General features: G+C 37.2%; 1 protein-coding gene across 1 annotated transcript in view; it reads right to left on the bottom strand.

Annotated features, from left to right (window-relative positions):
- The window catches only part of LOC131786311 (dedicator of cytokinesis protein 1), a 43,134-nt gene extending 23,444 nt beyond the window's left edge, over positions 1–19,690 (bottom strand). Inside the window, exons 1-37 of the mRNA XM_059103350.2 lie at positions 19,528–19,690; positions 19,313–19,396; positions 18,396–18,436; positions 17,818–17,873; positions 17,620–17,713; positions 17,095–17,187; positions 16,963–17,018; positions 16,541–16,628; positions 15,477–15,509; positions 15,129–15,274; positions 14,806–14,887; positions 14,037–14,100; positions 13,496–13,567; positions 13,245–13,320; positions 12,895–12,977; positions 12,662–12,705; positions 12,017–12,098; positions 11,380–11,433; positions 10,974–11,044; positions 10,154–10,252; positions 9,525–9,597; positions 9,152–9,255; positions 8,094–8,253; positions 7,626–7,723; positions 6,880–6,963; positions 6,361–6,461; positions 5,917–6,013; positions 5,351–5,403; positions 5,137–5,245; positions 4,266–4,336; positions 3,926–4,032; positions 3,374–3,501; positions 2,831–2,926; positions 2,369–2,467; positions 1,556–1,650; positions 1,329–1,404; positions 779–879 (exon numbers count right to left, since the gene is read on the bottom strand). Of these exons, the coding sequence (XP_058959333.2) occupies positions 779–879; positions 1,329–1,404; positions 1,556–1,650; positions 2,369–2,467; positions 2,831–2,926; positions 3,374–3,501; positions 3,926–4,032; positions 4,266–4,336; positions 5,137–5,245; positions 5,351–5,403; positions 5,917–6,013; positions 6,361–6,461; positions 6,880–6,963; positions 7,626–7,723; positions 8,094–8,253; positions 9,152–9,255; positions 9,525–9,597; positions 10,154–10,252; positions 10,974–11,044; positions 11,380–11,433; positions 12,017–12,098; positions 12,662–12,705; positions 12,895–12,977; positions 13,245–13,320; positions 13,496–13,567; positions 14,037–14,100; positions 14,806–14,887; positions 15,129–15,274; positions 15,477–15,509; positions 16,541–16,628; positions 16,963–17,018; positions 17,095–17,187; positions 17,620–17,713; positions 17,818–17,873; positions 18,396–18,436; positions 19,313–19,396; positions 19,528–19,570 (3,113 nt within the window). The 5' untranslated portion in view covers positions 19,571–19,690. The remainder of the gene's footprint in view (positions 1–778; positions 880–1,328; positions 1,405–1,555; positions 1,651–2,368; positions 2,468–2,830; positions 2,927–3,373; positions 3,502–3,925; positions 4,033–4,265; positions 4,337–5,136; positions 5,246–5,350; positions 5,404–5,916; positions 6,014–6,360; positions 6,462–6,879; positions 6,964–7,625; positions 7,724–8,093; positions 8,254–9,151; positions 9,256–9,524; positions 9,598–10,153; positions 10,253–10,973; positions 11,045–11,379; positions 11,434–12,016; positions 12,099–12,661; positions 12,706–12,894; positions 12,978–13,244; positions 13,321–13,495; positions 13,568–14,036; positions 14,101–14,805; positions 14,888–15,128; positions 15,275–15,476; positions 15,510–16,540; positions 16,629–16,962; positions 17,019–17,094; positions 17,188–17,619; positions 17,714–17,817; positions 17,874–18,395; positions 18,437–19,312; positions 19,397–19,527) is intronic.
- Positions 19,691–20,610: the final 920 nt, after the last annotated feature.

The raw sequence follows: 20,610 nt of genomic DNA, 5'->3' as shown, positions 1-20,610 counted from the left end.
GCGGTAAAAGATACAAGTATGACAAGGAACCCAATCTACTGATGATGCTTGCAATGATCACCACGCTTCTATCCCTGGTTTGTGTTATTGCCACAATCCACTTGATCATGGATTTCAACAAATTCTGTCAGCCACCGTTGGGTGAGTAGCACAGAACTCGTTACCGCGACTCAAAGGCAACGGCGATGCTGCGCTTTGTGTGCAAAATAATTACATTGGAAGTCCCTTTTATAAGCAGTAAAACTCAAGCAATGCGATCACTTTTCAGAGAACCATTGACATTTTGACTTGATTATTACGCTTACCACCGATGGCTGCATATCTGCAGCCACCAATGACTCCATATCTGTCCGTGATACAGTGTAGTGTAAATTTGTCTCAATGTAAAGCCCCTCAATATTGTGCTAGATTTGAGTTTGAAGACCTCAAAGCAAAAAATTCTTTGTTTCAAGAAAAAAGAGTAACCTGTTCTTGGGAAAACGTTTATGCGGATGTTAAGAATTGTTTGCAATTGTTTCAATTGTTTGCAAAATCATACAGTTGGTTACGATTAACTTTATAGATTGGTAGTAATTGTAAAAATACAATAAGTTGGATAACTGAGTTTTTTCCTCTGATATTTAGACAATAGTTGTTTGTTTTAATAGCACAGAACAAATTCTTAACCTGTTATGAGAGATATCTGTCCCGTTTTTGTTTTAGATTTCCACGATATGTTTGAGGTGGTGTGATATTCAGCAACACTCGCAAAATAAAAATTTAAAAAAGAAGTACTCACTTTTCCAAAATTTTGTCTTGTTTTGTGGTGCTGAACGATTCCAACTGCAGGGATTCCTGAGTTACGAACGCCACGGCCAGATGAAAAAAATTATTCCACAACTAAAACGAAGAGAAATAAGGGATTTAGTAACCAATGAAAACAACAATATACTAACAGTGCTCTCAATCAAACCAATTTATTTGGTTTCAAATGTAAATCGTTGCCTCATAGAAAGGAAACGAGTATCTTGTTTCGTGTTCATTTTCGGCCTTTAGTTTATAACAACGCTCGACAATAAACTTCAGTAGAATGATATCCTTCGAGTAAGTTCACGCCAGTTTAACCCTTAAATGCCCGGGGGTGATTAACATGTAACTTCTCTCTAAAATATCCATACATTACCCAGCAAACAAGTAATGAGCATACTCAAACTTATCAGGGAGAAGTTATTATCTTGCCATAACACCAAATTCTTATAACTAATTTACGGTCTCACTATTCTTCCTTCTCATATGCGAGTTTTCTTGTTAACAGCGCGATATCAGAAAACATTCACAAAAATACTCACCTGATCCTCAAATGCTCCTGCTCCAAAGTGCTCCTGCATCGCTTCAGAAAAATACTGAATGGCATTCAAGATCACGCTATATTGACACAAAATATGAACAATCAGGCAGCGAAACGAGGTTAACGATATTAAAAGCAGTTAAGTACAAGACAAAAAGGTAACATGGGTTTCACGTTTTAAGAAGGTTCTCAATGAAGCAATGTCGATCGATCGCCCGAGCCACACACCTGTTCTGAACCATGGTCATTACCATCCAGTCTTTAGGAAAGATGTTGTTGCTCACAAACTCGCGAAACAGCATGAAAAGTTCCATAAGAAAATCCTACGGAAGAACAGGTGCATAAGGTAGTTCAGTATTTTTTCACAAAGAGCTTTATTTGCTTCTGCTCTTCTGCAACACCACGGTTTCTTTAGAAACTTACCCCCTATTCATGACGGGCAATGAGTCTACGTATGTCTTCGTGCTTACAGCAGTTTCGAGGTAGGTTGTCGAAAAAAAAAACAAAAGTACACGCTACAATCACAAAAGGTAATCTGGGATTCCGATAATCAGTAAATTTTTTATCGATCAAATAAACAAAAAATAAACAAGATCATCCATCCCGCGATACTTCGTCCTTACAAAGACGTCTTCTCAGATTTCCCTGAAATCCTGAGGTCAAGGAATCGTGACCTGAAAACTACCCAAAACACCTTTCGGGGTTGTCGCTTGCACTTTCCCGCTTTTTCATACAATCTTTATCGAAACAGCAGTGTACTACGAAGTCCACCTTTAGGCCCTCCTACAAGAAAGACGATCCAACACACCACAGTGTCCACAAAAATATAATGGAGACTGTGTTTCCCCGTTTTCCTTGTGGACGACATGCACGTAAATACTCTTTAGGGGGTCGTTATATTTCTCTGTAACAACGCCTTCCATTCTCAATCTAAATACTCACAAATAAAAAGTTACGGAAAAAGAGAACAACGTTTGCAACAATCATTGCACAATGAGAAATTTTTAGAAATGATAAAAGATCAATAATTATGAAACTCACCAGCAGATCCTGGTCAGTTGGAAAGTGTTGTACGTACATCTGGTAGTGTTTCTCGTCCATCTGCTGTAGCATGGCTATCAAACACGCCACGTAGTTACCCTGATACAAGAAAACCAAGTCAAACCCGATTTAAAGCAACAGCTGGTGAATAGCTAATCACCCAAGTCACATGCGTGTCAATCAATCAATCAGCGCGCAAACAGCAACTAATATCTAATAACGGGCAGGAAGAACACGTCCCGCTCGTTTTAAAATGAATCAAAACTTAGCGTGCAAGATTGCGCTGCATCATGCATAAAACGCAGTACAAACTAAATTGAAAAGAAAAGCACCTTGTCTTATAGAGCCGTTTTCAATTGAGTGTTAAAATTCATTCATGTTTTCTTATGCAATCATAGAGCGCTGTGAAGCAAAATTATTGAATGCCCGGATTCCGTCCGGCAACAAAACAAAAATACCTACCACAACAGCCAGCGACCGATCCATCATGATCACAGCTTTCACCACATCACGCAATAATGACGTTGCCAACAAAAGAACATCGTCATGGGTAGAGCCCTGCACAGATAAACGGAATGTTATGATCGTATCAACCACGAAGGCTCATCAAGCCTCGGTCAAATGATAGCTTAGTGTGCACCGAGGAGAAACCGAATTTAGTGCTGATGACATACGGTACTTGTAAAGGCCTAATTCTGAATAACATGAAAAATGTTTTGGTCCACGAGATATCAGACAAAAGCTACAACAACGTAGCACTGAATTTGGAATTTCCCGGGAAAAAAGTCTCGGAACAAGGTCCAACAGCACAAGCAACCCACATGTGACACCACGTCTGGGAATGGAACCCGGGCTAAAGCGGTGGGAAGCGAGCGCTCTCACCACTGCGCTATCCCCGCTCTCCACTTCCCTGGATTTGACTCTTATCTGAGACGATAAAAGCTTTAAAAGCCTACAAAATATTCACGAAAATCGAGTACATGTACAAAACTTTCCTCAACTCACCACATCATTCCTTGTCAAAATGATCAAAATGTCGTTCATGATGTCGATACAGCTCTTCATTTCGTCACTTTTATTCATCTCGTGTTTGAGTTGTTCAACAATCATGGGGAGGAGAACATAGCGTGATTCTGTTAAAGAAAATATAAATTACTAACAAAGCGGTTTTTTTTCTTGTAAACTTAAACTGTGACATACTAAACGATTCTTGCACCGTTCGCAGCTTCCTAGCAATTAAAATTTGTTCCCAGGTTCCATTTGAGGCATTTTTTGCCACCATGTCTTCTTATGGTAGGTCATGTGATAAAACTGTGAACGCTGATTGGGTGACTAAACTAGCGATTGGCAGCGAGAAGCGAATAAAATGGCGGGGAGTGGCAAAGTAAACAAAATAAATGACAAAAAAAAATGCCTGCATGCCTGCATGCCTGCATGCCTGCATGCCTGCATATAGACCAACAGTGAAACTTGACTTGCTTCTGTAGCTTTTCTCCTCCGCTGTACAAGGATTGCAATCGAACAACAAAGAACAACACATGAGAAGTGCAAAATTACCTTGGTCTTCAAAGAGCTTCGATTTCACCATGTTATGGATGCAGTCCATTTTCTGAGAAGTCAAACGCTTCTCTGGAATTTTCTCGATGAATTCCCTTGCATAGTGACTAAATCAAACAAAATAGCGTTAATGTGTTGCAATTTAGCCCCAATTGTTTACTTGAAACTAAAACATATATCTCAGGGCATTAAAATATCGCCCTCAATCAAACCAAATTAAAAACTCGCATCAATTTAATTTTATCATTATACTTGATTTTTTATTGAGGAAGGACAGAGGTTCTCTTTGAACGCACTATGCAAGTTACAACCTATCTATTTGGTTACATACAATACAAACCTAAGTTCTTTGCTATCAAACACAAGCATCAAGTCTACAAACGTTTCTGGGAAGTATTTCAAAGCAGCTCCCTAAGATAAGAAAATGCAAAGCCAGGAGAAAGTCAGATTTGTGACGATTTCAACTTTATTTAGGGCGTGGGTGAAAAAGCTTACTAAAGTTCAGATCCTATCGCATTTTTGTCCTGGGTTCCACGAATACTAAACTCAGCCCCTGCAACCTACACAGACTGTTTTAAAATATCAGCAGTAACAATTTACACTTTAACCCCTAAAAGTGATTTGCATCCTATTTCTCCTAACAACATCACCCCTCAATCAAAGTCATGCGCAGAATAGAGAAAATTATTGCCAGTTAAACAATCTCTTGATTGATGAAGAAATTCTCCTTATCAGCACTATAAGAGAGGTGTAGAAATCAGTATGGAGAACATTTGTGGTGATGTTAAGGCGTAAAGGGCTATAGAAGCTTCTCTTCTTCCAGTACATCTTCAGACATTCTTTTTGTGCAATACAAAACTACCATCATAGGAGAGACTACAATATATTGGGTCAGTAAGATAAAAAAAAATTAATAAAAAGCAGCAATAAACCAACATGAATCAAGGAAGTCTATAGGTAGGGAAGATTGAAACAGAATGCAAACGACGAACTTAAAAAAACTTGAGGCTAACTTTTCGTTCTCTGAGGAAAAATAAAAGGTAACACCTTTATCGTCTGTTAATTTGTGTCAAGAGTTTTTCACACAATGGAAATAATCAGCGGTGTTGCACTTTTATCCCATTTGTTCTCAATTTTTTATTGGCGCAAAGCTCACTCTGAAGAGAATTAAAAGCATGACCTTTGCCCCAAATGAAAAAATATTGGTATACTTGTGTGAGGAGGGTGTCGTTCTTGACATCTGCCATGAATTGTACCAGAGCTTGAAACAGGTTTCTCAACTTCTCTTCAAATTCGGACTGGCCCTTGTCACCAACCGCTCTAGGATGCAATTGATAACATTAAACAAAGAGATTTCGCTTACTTCTTGCGAAATGGAAATAGAAAAATTGTTTCTAGATAATCATCTCAATCACACCACCTTACCTTAAGAACAAAATTCTTGACTGAACAATGAATTTGAAAATGTACTCCATGGCCTATGGGAGAAAATAATACGCTTGCACTTTAATAAATGGCAGATTAATTTAAATAAGGGCTGAGAGAAAGACGGATAGCCAGACAGACAAACAGGCAGGTGGACGGTCAGACAGAAAGACAAACAGATAGACAGACAGGTGGACAGTCAGACTGAGTGACAGACAAATAGACAAACAGACAAACGGAAAGACAGACAGACCAACAAACATACAGGCAGGCAGACACAAACAGAAAGACAGACAGACAGACAAGAGGACAGTCAAACTGAGAGACAGACAAACAGACTGACAAATAGACAGACAGACAGATGGACAGACAGACAGACAAATAGACAGAAAAACAGAGACAGACAAACAGACAGACAAACAGGCAATCAGACAGATCGACAGAGAGATAAAAAAGAAACTAAGTCAGTCAAGCAGAAGGCAGAAAATGGAACAGACAATCACAAAGTAAAGACATGGCACAGGAAGACAAACCGAGGGATTGACACAAGACAGGGCAAGCCGTACCTTCATAGCCTTGAGAAGAAGATCCATACGTATTTTATCCGGTTCTGCTGCTGTTATTGCATAATTTATGTACTCCAAAAATACCGAGATGAGAATGCTGCGATCAGAATACAAGTTGCCAAAAGTTATTACCATCGTTTGTACTTAAGTAGATCACAAATTACAAACAACGACACTTTTATGAGCTTTATCATAAGAGATAATTAAACATTCCTGGAGCTGCCAAGCAAAGAGAGAGATTTTACCTCAATCCAGTTTACACAGTCCAAAGTCCCCTCTCACCTTAAGATACAAGCAGGCTAGAAAGCTAAACTAGTTATTTTAGTGAGCCTTTCCCATACATGACAGACATGGACGCATGTGAGTGCCCAGACTGTTTGGTAATCTTAATAACTTCCCAGACACCGTATGTCTTAGTTTATATCCAACAAGTAGATCACTCACTGATCTGCTTTCGTGGCTCCAAACAACTCTTCTATGTAGGCATCTAACACGGGTCTAAAATGGTGATACTTTTTGTCTGCCAGCAAACTGATGGTAAAGACCTGATGAAAATAGAAGAACTCCGTCGCTAACAACAAGCCCTGATCTGTAGGCGGTGTCAAAGTAGTTTGAGTTTCCAAGTTTTTTGGGTCGTTTTCAGTTTGCCTGAGAGTAGGCACAGATAGACAAATTGAAAATAGGATGATTCTGGATGAAGAAGATCACCAAGGATTTAAAAAAAACCTGAGACATTTTAGCAACACTTATTGATGTCCAACAACCGTGGGAAAAAATTTAGAATTTCAATGCCTTTTTAAAACTTTTGGCCAACGTCTGTGTAGTTCTTTAAAGTGATAACTCAAGGAGTATATGTTATAAAAGTACGAAGTAAACTGAAGTTAAGGTACTAACAAGTAGGGGGTGACAGCTTTTGAAAGTACTCCCCCATTACTAGCGAACTGACAAGACCCTTCAACTTACCAAGGCGTCAAACACAAGCCTGTCATACTTGTGCGCATGTTCCATAAGAATTGCAAAGAGTGCATCAAACGTATCTGTCAAGAACTGAAAATAAGACAGTCGAAGTCGAGTCGAATTTCAAGAAAAAATAAAACAAAAGCGACAATTCTTAGTTCACATAGTTTTGGAGTCGCACTACCTTGCGAACAAATGAACAAACTCGAGATTTTTTTTAAAAAAGTGGGTAAGTGTCTATAGAAACTGTTGTGCTGCATCAGTTGGGGGGGGGATGCAGCATCAGTTGGGGGAGGAGGGGTATAACAAGATAATTTGGTTTTATCAAATGAGTTGATAATGTGAATTGGCCACCGTATAGAGATTACTAAGACGTTTACAGCGGTAGCCATTTGTCAGAGCGAAGATAGGAAGGGCTAACACTCAAAACGTCAGCTCTATAATTTCACTACAACTCAGTTGATAAAACCAAATTATAGATGTTTTGTTGGCTCCACCTCATTTAAGAATAAACTTACTGACAAAACATAAATAACAAAAAAATAAATAAATAAATAATAAATAAATAACATATAATAAATAAATAAATAAATAAATAACAAAATCACACTCTGATCCGTCAGGACATCATCAAAGATTCATAAATATGAACCTGCTCAGATCTAAAGGCCTGCGATATTTCAAAAAAGGCCTCTGTATCTTCCTGGCAAATTGGATGACGTAAAATTGTTTGAAACAGTCTGTGCACAAACCTTAACGATTTCTTCACCACTGACTTTCATCACAGTAATCAGAATATCTTTTAATTTTCCAACCATGGAATTCCACTTAAGCAGTCCAAGAAGATCAACTAGCACACGAAAAAGATGAATCTCATTACAGCATGAGCAAATAACAAACAAACAAACACCAACAAATTTGTTGCCTGTCACAATTAACACTGGTGACTTTCACAACCTAACAAGAGTTCCTCTCAGACATGAGTGGCTTTCAATTGAGTGTCGAAAGTAAACCGGGAGTGCATTGGCTATGCTTCACCACGGTGTTTGATTGGTCTAGAAAAATCGCACCTCACTCTCAACCAATCAGGAGCAAAACTGAAACTAACCGCGACTGGAGTAGCCTTTTATTCCCGCGCTTAATGAAGTTTGCTTTTTTCCACTTTAAGAATTCGAAAATTCATGACTAACTACATATCATCAGATGAATTTCTAACTCACCGTTTTGGGTCAATTTGGTTGAACAAAGAAGAGTTTCAATTTTCAGTTTGTCATTTGTCGCTGTGAATGGCATATTACTGGTTTTCACAGGAAGAACATCATCTCTCTTGGAAGGTAGATGGAGATACTGCTTAGGATGAGGTACCTTTCCATGATCATTCTGTACAAAAAAACACGCAATAAGAGATTTTGAGCGAAGGTTCTCTCTCCCAGTAGCCTGAACAACAAGCACAATGTATGTTGTTCAGGCAAGCGAAGGTTCGCAAGGCGCAAAAAACACCTCCTCCTCTCGCACGTTTCTCGCACTTCGCGTTTGCCTTGCACTCGCTTTGCGTTTACCTCGCACATGCCTCCGCTTCCCCTGCAAAACGCTAAAAATGCAGGCTAATTGCTACCCTCCCCCCCCCCCCAAAAGGACAACCTCTTATCCTCTTACAAACGTCGTTCTTGAGATGAAAGATTACTTCCATCACGAACAAGCTAATCTACTTCCTTCTAGAGCCTCTCTTTGGGAGTTACACCATTCTCCCACACGGAAGCCTCTTAGTGAAGAAGAATTTAGCGAGAACGAGGCTGGATGCAACACATCATTCTTTCTTTTCAGTTCATGGACAACTGAATACAGCGTGGACAATACTCTACCCAAAGCTATTTCTACACATGACTGTATCATCACAGGTCATTAAACAGGTTTATCAGACCACACAAATAAAGGGTACATTCCTAGAGAAACTGCGGTGCTGGGTCGACAAAATAATACGTTTATCAACTTAATTGATAGCATAAATTGGTCATCGTAAAAAGTTTCTAAAGCTAACGTTTCCAGTGGTGGCTTTTTGTCAAAGCGAATTCGCAAAACTCAGTTGATAAAACCAAATTACCCTTTATCAATCAATATCCTTCCAGCTTTAAACTCTGGCTTCTCACTTAAGATACATGTATAGTTTTCATAACAACTCTAGAAATTCAGGTACGGTACAGGGGGAATTAACAAAAAGCGAGGAATGAATAAAGAAAAAAAACCGAAGAGCTTTAGTAACAAGAGCATCTTCCCTGACCTTGTAGACCAAAAGCTCGTGTGTACCATCCTGAAGAGTAGTCCCGTCATTATACATGAGCCGTGTATGTGAAAAGGCAAAGCACTTTTGAGTTCTGTCTCTCTCTGTTTTGAGATAATGTGCAAACATGTACAACGGTAAAATAAGTAACACCATTATCAAAATTATCGTACACCTTTTAAAAGGAAATTATGGGGATTTAAGTGAAAATGGACCCTCAGAGTTTCAGGTTTAGCAGTCTCATCGCTAAGAATGACAAGGAAAATACAGTCATCATTGACAAGTTGTATAGTATATTGAATGGAGGGAGGTTAAGCTAAATTTAGAGACAGAAGAGCTTTATAAGTAATTATATCACGTTACATGTATCTACCTTCGTTGGCAGACCTGTGTTTAAACATAATCCTGACGTGTGAATTTTGGAACTGTTCGATCGGAATGACCAACTGAAATACAAATAAATAAAAATTACACAGGGAAAGCTACAATTGAGGAACATCTAGCTACTCTATTCGAGGCCAGTGCCCAAACTAACGGAGCTGGTCTTCAAGGCACGAAGCAACAAGTAGCATAGCCACTCCTCCTCTATTGAATGCTGGGTCGATCCAACTCAGCGGTCAAACGTCTGCGCGCGTGCGAACGTCGTTATGGCTAGGTAACATATCCATGGGTCTACAGAGGGTTATAACATGTTCACTGCTAGCGTTACACCTTCAACTCGCAAGATCTTAATGTTAATTCTCCCTTCTTGTTGCTACACATTTACTTGTAGATCAGTTACGAGAATTTGCTGTTAGATCAAGATAACAACTTCTACCCGATAAGTTTGAGTATTCTTATTACCTAACTGCTGGATAACGTATGGTAATTATAGGGAGAAATTAGATGTCAATCCCGTCTGGCAGTTAAAGGGTTACGAATTATTTCTTTATATATCCTATATAAGGATAAAAATAACTACTTATTGAAGGCTGACCATTTGGGGTAAATTCCTATATTTACCTTAATAGTCTCCACCCATTCTGGTTTCCCAACATGGTAAAATATAACTGAACGATATTCACTGACAGGATTCTCTCCAGCACCAATGCAGATCACATTCTGTATGAAAGGAGTGTAAGCATTATTTTTTTAATCTAATTTATAAGGGAATCAACACTTACGTAGCAGGTATTAGCTTATGCTGTAAAAATGTACGGAATTCAGGCCATTAATAAATCATACAACAAAAAAATCTTACAGCATGTATCTATTAAATCTCTCAATCTGGAGAAAAAGAAACATTTAGAGTGGAGCATGTGGACAGGACAACAGACTGTTTAAGGGTTCTTAATCATAACCATTACAATTTCTCAAAAATGATTGGTACATTAGCTGCTATATTCTTCACTAATCATTTGGTACAGTTGAAATCCGACAGAGTAATTGGACAGTTGGCTATGATCAGACACCTGTAATTAGACAGTTGAAGCAGCCAATCATACTTAATCTACTCAGCTAAGTCTACCAATCACAGTATTGATCACAATAACCAAAGAAACAACCAACTATCCTGGAAAAAAAATGGGGAATTTCCAAAATGGAGGAATTTTTTACATTGTCTATACCGCAGATATTTGTCCTAAGCATAACAGCATCAATGTAATGAATACCAGCACTGACATTGTTTATCACAGTTGTCTTGAAAAATAAATGCTATTTTCGCTCATTAAAGCAAAAACATAGACACTAAGTTATATAGTGCTTGCACATTTTTTAAGTGTTTATTTTTTAAGTTTATGTTTCATGATGAATACAATCTTTGGTACTGATGAGTGATTACCTCAAGAGTTGTGCCATCATCTGACAGAACATGCATTGTGACCTCGATGTTCTTATATGCTGTCTTTTTACCTGTAACAGCATTAAATGTTAAGTTTACATGACTTTCCACCATTTGTGAAAGAACTCAAGATAAGAGAACTGAAAAACAATTTTCTTGAACCTGTTGAAAAACTGGGAGGTTCAAAGCATCAGATCATTGGCGATATGATCAGCAATGAGCAACTGGTAAGTAGAAGTTTTTACTGGTTGCAATGTCATCCATTTTGCATTCTTCAACACTAACAATTATACAGGTTTTTGACAACGAAAGGCCATTCAGGTTTATCTTGTTTCTCCACTCCTTAAATTTTGGCCATAAACTGAATTTTTAACAAGTAATTCTCATTTGGTCTTGGTATACTCACCTTTCTCAAATTCTCCAGAATGAAGGGTAAGATATAAGTCATTTCGAAGGTCACCTGAAAAGAAAGAAGCACATCAAAATGTAATGTAACAAAATAGCTGTAGAACACCAGAAAGATGTAAAGTACCAACTGTATGAAGCAGACATTTAACATGGAGCATATTCCGAAGATATTCATAATTAAATTAATTTGAACAAATTAGCACAGTCTTGTTATCTGCCTCTCTGTCAAGAATGCTCTTCTCTAGTTCATAATAGCTGCCTCATGTGTACTACCATGTCTTCAGGAAGGAGCATGGGGCCTTTATAAAGTCTTGTTCTCACAGTTATTACCTTCAATTGCTTCATGCTTGTATCTATCCCATTAGTTTAACCCTTTAACACCCAGAAGTGATTAAAATGCAACTTCTCCCCATAATATCCACATGTTTTCTAGCAAAAAGGTAATGAGAATACTCTAACTTATCAAGAAGAGATGGTTGTCTTGATATACCACCAAATTCTTGTAACTAATTTACAAGGAAATGCGTACTAGGTGGAGGGGAGAATTGACGATCAGATCTCTGGAAGTAAAGGGCCATTGGTGAGGTGAGGTCTCATTGGAACAATATCAACAAGAGTTTATAGCAAATTCTCACCTGGCATGATAACCTCAGGAAAACCATGTTTTCGTGCGACAGCTGTTTGTTTGTTTACAAGAAGTGGATGTTCTTCCCTTATCTAAAAGAGCATCATCATTCATGATTATTTGCTCCAATATTCACAAGTGTTTTTCTAAAACATTGTAAAAGTTTGCAACAAAATATCTTATTAAAAGACTCCATGAAAATGAACTGCAAGATGACAGGGGAAAAGACATAGTGTCATGATCAATGGAATATTGCAAATACACAGCATGAGAGAAACTAAAAGGTCACATAAAGATATGTGCCTGTAACAAAAGCAAGAAAATTTTGTTACAGTGGTGTTCTTTGGAAATCAAAAAAATGATCCTTGCAGATGCGCCATAGTTTATGTAATTGCAGAAAAGAAGCCTAAAAAATTCAGGCTTTGACAAGATTTGAACCAGTGTCTTTTACAAATTAGTTTAGGGCAACTACCAACTAAGCTAGAAGGCCACAAATTGAGAAAAAGGCAAATTTTGGAGTGTTCATCTTTCCAGTAAAGGAATTTTGTAAGGCAACACGGCAAAGGCATCTTTAGAAACTAATAAATTTTTTCAAAATTCTAAATGTATATGCTGTATCTCTATTTCACAGCAACACTACCCTTGATCTTCTTACCTGTTCAATATCTCCTGCCATAAGTTTTAAAGAGATGCAAATTCCTTAAAAAAGAAAATGTGTAAAGGTCAGAATAAAACAAAAGTCAAATTCAATTGAATATTTAGTCTTCTATAAGTTTTGGATAGCTTAAATAACAGTTCTTACACTATCATAAGTGGTTAATAATATTCCATGATTATGCATTCAAAAACCATTAAGAATTAAGGAACCTCTATTGAGGCAGTGGATACCTTGTCCTTTTAGGCCTTCTTGTGGCTGAGAAGTCATGCGCTTTATCCAAGAATTAAATGAAAATGATTGATTATCTGGAAGGCTGAAAATCATTTGGTAAAAATAAGTAACTTGCAAATGTTTTCTGAAAACTTACAATGTACTTAATTGAAATAATGGCAACTACATGTATACCTTACAGAGAAATAATTAGTAAAGCATCAACAGCATGGGAGGTTATAATAAGCAAATTTTAAAAGACCATATAAGAGTGATCCACAGTGTTCTTAATTTTCAGTTGAAGAGATTTAACTTTTTGCAAACATTTCCTGCCAAAACTACAAAGGAGGAGAAAAACAATCACACTTACAGAAGTAGTTGAAGGAAATGTTCTTTTTCTTCGTCATATTGAGCAGTGCCATTAAACAAGTCCTCAATGTTCAATACTAAAGGATTCAACATGAATTTTATGAAATAAGTAATAATCACTCATTAATTTACCTGGTTTCAAGACCAACAACATTGGAATTCAGCCACCATGTGACAGTATATTATACTGCTACAGCTGTACATGGCTACTTTATGGATGCAATGTTAAAGTGTGTTGAATTCATAACTTACACCCTATGCCAAATGGTCTTCTCAGATTGTGTGTGAGCCTCTTGCTGTCAGTTTCTTTGATATCCATACGTCCTGCAAAAACACAAAAAGAGTCAGATATACAGACTTGGAAATTCTTTGCTTGAAGGTCATCATAAGGGTTCCTTTGCACAATAATAAGTTTTCCTCTCTTTTTGTTGTCATTGTTTTTTTTTTTTGAGTAAACCATATACATGTTGCTGAATAGTAGATAGTGCTGGAACCCAAGTTGAATGGCTAATTCCCTCCTAATTTACCTCTGTCATCTTCAGTTGACCTACAGAACCAGAGTAATAGAGCAGTATACCACTAACCCTTCAATAAGCCGGTCACCATCCCTTTTTTTAACTTCCCACTTTTGCCCTTACATCCCCTTCCATCCACTATATCAAGTTGTCAAAACCTTCCTTCTGTACAATTATACAAGCTACACAATTTGTCCTTAGCCCTAGAAAATACATGGTACTGTAGTTATTGTTAACAAAAATCCTCTCAATATAAATTGTTGATAACAAACACTAACCAACTCTGACAATCTGGCAAACAATATAAACTGGTTCACGTTTTAAGTCCTTTGTTCCTAAATCCTAAGAACATAAGAGGAAAAATTTAATTTAATTTGTCTTTACAATCTATTTCATCTTAAGTTAATAATTTCACACTAGTTTGATTTGAATTTCCCTTTGTTTCCCTTTGTTTCCCTTTGTTTCCCTTTGTTTCCCTTTGTTTCCCTTTGTTTTATCACAATCTCTAAGCCAAGAAGTTACAACCCAAACTTCATTAACAGTATAATTTGGTTTGATCAACTGAGTTTACTTGATAAATATAAATTGGTTGATGTTTCCAAAGTGAATGAATCTGTCATTTACTCTGACAAAGGGATGACACTCAAAATATCAGCTTTAGAAACTCTATATGGTTGCCAATCTACATTATCGCGTGAACTCAGTGGAAAAAAACCAACACCCCCTCCTCCAAACCCCACCCCCCCCCCTACCAATCCAGCTCCACAGTTTCTAAGTAATTTCAATCTGCAATTTAAAATTATAGTAAATCTGCAGTTTGAAATAATTTCAGTCTGAAACTCAGTTAAAGATACAGCACTTATGAGTATTTTACTAGTTTTTTTTGTTGTCTAAAATAAATTTATAATAATACTAGTTTTGTTTTCTCATTTCTCAATCTTTTAATTAATAACATGACAATAGACCCACATGGATAAATAAATAAACCAAACTTTGAAATAAATTGAATAAAAGCTCCTAAATCAGACTTGTAGTGGTTTGACTTACTGTGAACAGTACAGTGAGGTTGTGGAATCTTTCAAGATCTTTTGGTACTCCTGCTTTATCCAAAGACACCAAGTACTGCTCACTGTTTCAAAACAAAAGTATTGAAAAATCTCTTTTCTAAATACATAATTTAAAAGGTAAAAAAGGGAAAAAATTTTTGAATTAACCTGCAACTTTCAATCTTACACAAGAACTCACAAATTATACAAAGTGATGCACATTGAAATCTACAGTCGACATGTTTCTTACTGCCCTATCCAGTGCATTTAAATGCTTTTTAAGTCACTAATAATCAATTTGGTTCACCACAGAAAGGTTCTCACCTTATGAAGCGTTCTTCTTTGGCATCGTAGAGTGAGAGAAACAGCTGTGAATCATCAGTGATGTTGCACACCACAGCCTTAACGTTGGCAAAAACACTATATGTTGTGTAAAATGCAACTTCTTTCTTTGGTGATTCAGCTATTGACTACCAAAAAAAAACAACAACAATAATCAGCGCAGCCTCAAGTTTACATCAACTACAGTATGCAATCTGGAATGGGGGTAGAATGAAATAAATGGTCATGCTATGTTGGGTTTCTAACAAATATTCCATGTGGAAGCAAGGTTTAATCATTTGAAAAAACTATTTTTGTCTCAGTTACAGTGACTTCAGATTCAAAACTTACCGACGACTTTAATCTGTTTGAGGTGCTGATATGCTAAAAAAAATCAATTGAAAGGTCCATTACTTTGAATCAGGACATCTGCCATTTCAATAACACAACAGCATTTGCCACTATTTAACTAACACTCACCTCTGCATGATTTGTTTGCACTGAATCCAATGTAGATCAAAGTATTCTATACTTAATGATTTAACTAATATAGTTATGCAATGAGAATCCATAAATCAGAGAGAGAGCCAGTGAGGTTTGTAATTTTGCTAACTCAAGCCTTTTAGCAAGTCTACCAGTTGTGCCTTTTCACTGCTAATCTTTGATGTAATTTCTCTAATATATATTAGACCTACTATGAAAACTCTGATCGGTAAAGAGCATACAGTCACTAGGCAATTATTGGATGAGGTTAAGCATGATATCATGAATTATCAATGCAAGGTATAAAAAAAGGTTTCATAATTCATGATATCATGTGAAAGCGAAATTCAATAATTGTTTTATTATATATTTTTTTAAACAATATGCAAAAGAAGACACTATCTACATAGTGTTGTCACACTTCATAGACAAGTGGCTTGGAAACTAGATGGACTTTGAACTTGACATGATAACTAAATATCTGCGGCAGAAATTGGGTTATCATGTCAACTTCACACACCATTGTATATTGACTTTATACTGTAGACCAATCAGAGTTTTCATTTGAAGTCTTAAGTTTAATAATGTACAATGGTATGTGAAGTTGAATGCAAGTTGTTTAAAACAAGTGCAGTAAAACAGTAATTGAATTCAGTTTTCTCATAATACCATTAATTATCAAACCCTGTGTCTGTGTGTACCTGCCTCAGTCTTTAGCTTTAGCAGATGACTCAGACCTTGGCACTGACAATTCATGACATCATGCTCAACCTTATCCAATAATTGCTTAATATCTACAGGGATTTATAATTATGTATATAGTAAACCAAAAGCGTTTCAGTTGTCCTCTGAACTGGGCTCTGTGCCAATTGGCAGCATTGAGGTATCAGAACATGACAGATTTTTTGCTGAATAACTCGCCAATAACTTACCCGTCTATAAAGTTGAATGGCTCCTGTTGAATCAGGATCAATTATATTGCCCTCAGGATCACGTACCACAAGATCCAAGCCTAATGTCCTGTGAAACAGGAAAAATACAGTGTACAAGCAATGTTAAGTCTGAACAACCTTGTTATGGATTATGTAGTTTGACTCATTCAGCTCCCAAGGCTTTCCGAGACCTCCTCTGGATAGTGGAATACCAGGGGCAGGAGATGTACTAGGTATCCCAACAAATGTGTCTGGGGATGCAGCCTGACTATTTGCTAATTATTTTATGATTATTTCAACTTTTCAAGTAAGGAGTCATGCAATAGTTGATTAAACTTACAAGTATAGAAAGTGTCTTATCCAAGAAAACCAAATGATAAATCTTATCCCCTACATAAACAATCATCACTTAATCCACAAACCTGTTTCCATAATCTATTGTTTGAGTAACTCTTTGCTTTAATTGTCTCAACTGATCCTGGAAGATGAAAAAGCATTTTAATTGCTATACAGGAATATTGTAAGCACTCACTACCCTGAAGTATGTTACATACCTTTGGAAGTGCCTTAGCTAAGATTTGTTTTCTCCAGTCCATTAATTCCAACATCAGGTTTCTCACTTCATGAAAAAGCCTGTCTTCCTTTCTCTGCAATTTAAATTCCAAGAAGAGATTTCACAACAAGAACAGTACAATAAAAAAATACACAATATTGTATTACAAAAAGTTGCGTATAATTAATATCAATTAGCAACTGGACTCTGCATGGAGAGGTCTGGATTCAAGACCTGTCTAGGACATCATGTTGTGTTCTTACTAGGTAAAGCATTTTAATCTCACAATACCTCTCTCAGCCCAAGAGTATAAATGGGTACTAGCAAATTCTCAGGGAAACCTCATGAAATGCTAGAGGGTCACCTTACAATGGACTAGCATTCCATGCACAAGGAGTGAATTCCTCCTTGTCACTTTGCAGTAAGAAAACCTGGATAATGTCCAGTCTGATAGGCCATTTGGCTCAATTAAACACTCTACCCTTTTTTACCTTTTTAAAGAAATACCATATTTATCACAAATTACCAAATAGACTTGTTTCCACATGGCTCCCCATTCTCGCAGAACTGAAGTCAATTCTTCAACCAGAGCCTCTTCCTTAAAAACACTTTCTGTGCCACTGAAAAATAAAATTATATTGTGATCAGAAGTTTGTGGTACAGCTGTATTTGACCAACCAGTACCCTTGTAGCATCTTAGTTATTCTACAACACAAAACAATACCTTGAGGATTCATCTTTAGCATCCTTGATATAAATATAAGAGATTGGGAAGATTCCCTAGGATAAAAAAGGGAAATTTTACTAACAAATGCATTTGTATAAAGCATAAATTATAGTGCATGTTTCAACCTTTTTTGCATTTGTGGAATTGATTAAAAACTATGAAAGAACTCAGTTGGCATTTATATCCTGGCATGCGCAATTACAAAGTTTGTTTCATTTTTATTGTTCAATTTCAGGTGCCGGCTCATTGGCTAATTCAAATTGTTTAAATTTAAAGATGTGATATTTGTGGATATGAGATTTTTGGGTTGAACTGGAGTTATATTGTTCCTTCAGCATTTAAAGGGGTTTATTAATCAATTTTACTGATTTTGAGGCTGTTAGGAAGACTGTCAGAACAGTCCCCATACTTCTTCCTCAATGTTGTAATGTACTGGATATTGCCAAAAAAGGCATTGAAAGCAAAGGATATGATGCAATATTTATGACTGCAGACAATTCAAAAGGACACAATTTAAGTGTTTCTCCCCAGTGGAATTATCACACATTAAAAAACTGTTAACTATTACAACAGACCTTAGCAGCTTTGTTCCTTAATGAAAATCCTCTGTACCATCCTGAGTACATAAAAATATATCATGTTGGATACGATTCATTTCAATATGCACTTGACCCCAAAAAGCAACACTATTATAGACTGTATAGGCAGCTGACCACTACTTTATATCTTTACATATACAATAATCCTCTATCCAAGATGTATCAGTGCTCAAAATTAGGTATCATCTAGTTATCTACCCTTGGAAGTTATACCTTAGGGTACCCTATTGCCCTTGGGGAAGAAGATGTTTCAGCCAGATATGTCATATCATATGTGTAGTCAATGCAAGATCTTCTTTGCCATATTACAAAAGTGATGAGAACATTTCCAGAATTATAGATGATATCAAGTGTGAAATTCATGCACTAAAAATTGGCTAGCCAGGACCCTTTCTCTCAGCCTACCTAGCCAGAAATTTAAGGATCTTCTATGAATTTTTTAAACTTATAAAGTTTCACACAACAATTCAATTTTCTCACCTTCAACTATTTGAAAAAGGAAATGCTCAAGATCTCTTTGTTTAAAATGTACTTTCACTGTTAACTGTTTCCCTTGTAAATTCTTTTCATTAGCTCACCCAACCTTCAGAAAAATTTAGCTCCAAACAGACTTTACCTTTATACCCCTCCCCTCCCCCACCCCCTCCCTACTAAGGAAATGGAAAATGAATATTTGTAACAGATCTGTTAGCGATGCAAGGTGTCATGTTAATCATTTTTGTTTAGGTATCGAAATCCTGAGCCATTTTCTTCATTGAAAAATGAAGTGATAAATGCGTGAGGCGCATCTAAGAAATACAAGTACAGGAATTTCCGTGATTTTTACCAGTTATTGCACTATCTTATACTTTCGATAACGTGCACAATGAGATATCAGAAACCAAAATCTTCACCTGGACTTTCCTCTAGGATCTGAACAGTCTCACCAAGCTGAAGCTTGAGCTGATACAATCCTTTTCCATGGAAATTGTAAATAGCTAAAAATTAATCAAAATAAAAGATATGGATTGTAAGGGACATCGACATCTATCTTCACAGCTATAAGGACACATCACACATGGCTGAGGAAATCATGATCGTTCAGCACGAAACTGGCCTTTTTACCTACCTACTCCGAGTTGTGGAGTCTCGAGTGCTTTCCAGACAGTCATTTCTACAAGGAACTAAGAATTCCCCGGGTTTTAATTTATAGAATAGATCAAAACATTAGCACCAATCCTTCCCAATCCTTCCAATAAGCCATAACAAGTTGAAGGTCCTCCCTCCCTCACGCTGCGAGAGCCCTTGGAATTTCCGGGTGGTAAGCCGCTGACCAAAGATACAACCCGGCAGAAGGCACAAGCTGGGGAAAGGACACTCAAATAGCATCTATTGAATTAAACATTTACAGTAGGAAATAGTTATTGACAATGCATCTCAATGGTGCAGATTAGAAAGTATGAAATTTCGAAGTTGTCATTCTTGAACAAAGAAAACTGTCAAGGAAAAACTTACAACTTGAAACATTGAAGTATGGTTGGGTAATGACTTCCTACAAAGGGAGTCCTAAGGATATTTTGAAGAGTTTAGTCATTATATCGCCCGGAGGGGGACGGGGGAGTTGAAGGATTTTGGAGGGGGGGACCACATGGTGAGTCGTCGTCAATCGTCAACAAAGAATAAAGAAGGAACTATAGAAAATTAACTGCCAATGAGGGGAGATCATTACTACTATACTACAGAGGCTTCTGGGAGGATAAAGTACAAGTTATGGTGACACGACCAAAACTCTCCGAATCCCCCACCCCCCTCCCCCTCTTTCTCTTCCTAAGTGATAAACAGATAAACAGTGGTCGGTCAATTAGCGAGTGCATTTTAATTTAACGGAACTCTTGCCAACATCGAGGTGGAGGATTTTGGGGCCCGATCACGTTGTTTTCAGGGGAAACGAAGGGGAACCAATGATCGCCAACAGATTATGAAGGGTCAACTGTAGAAAACTTACTGCCATTGACAGCCATTGAGAGAAAGGAATCGTAAGAATATTACAGAGCCTTACGAGGAGATTAGGTAAATTTTATAGTTTTACCGTGACACAAGCAAAATTCTCCGCCCCACCCCTCCTCCCCCGGCGAAAATAATGACCGATAAGGTCTCTGCGCGAAATTCTTACATAGTGCATTTTAAAAGGAACTCTTGCTAACATGCGTGA

This window comes from Pocillopora verrucosa, chromosome 1, assembly GCF_036669915.1.
Source record: "Pocillopora verrucosa isolate sample1 chromosome 1, ASM3666991v2, whole genome shotgun sequence".
NCBI classification, from domain to species: domain Eukaryota; kingdom Metazoa; phylum Cnidaria; class Anthozoa; order Scleractinia; family Pocilloporidae; genus Pocillopora; species Pocillopora verrucosa.
The sequence above is the reverse complement of the archived record's forward strand: the minus strand, read 5'-3'. Positions and strand labels throughout refer to the sequence as shown.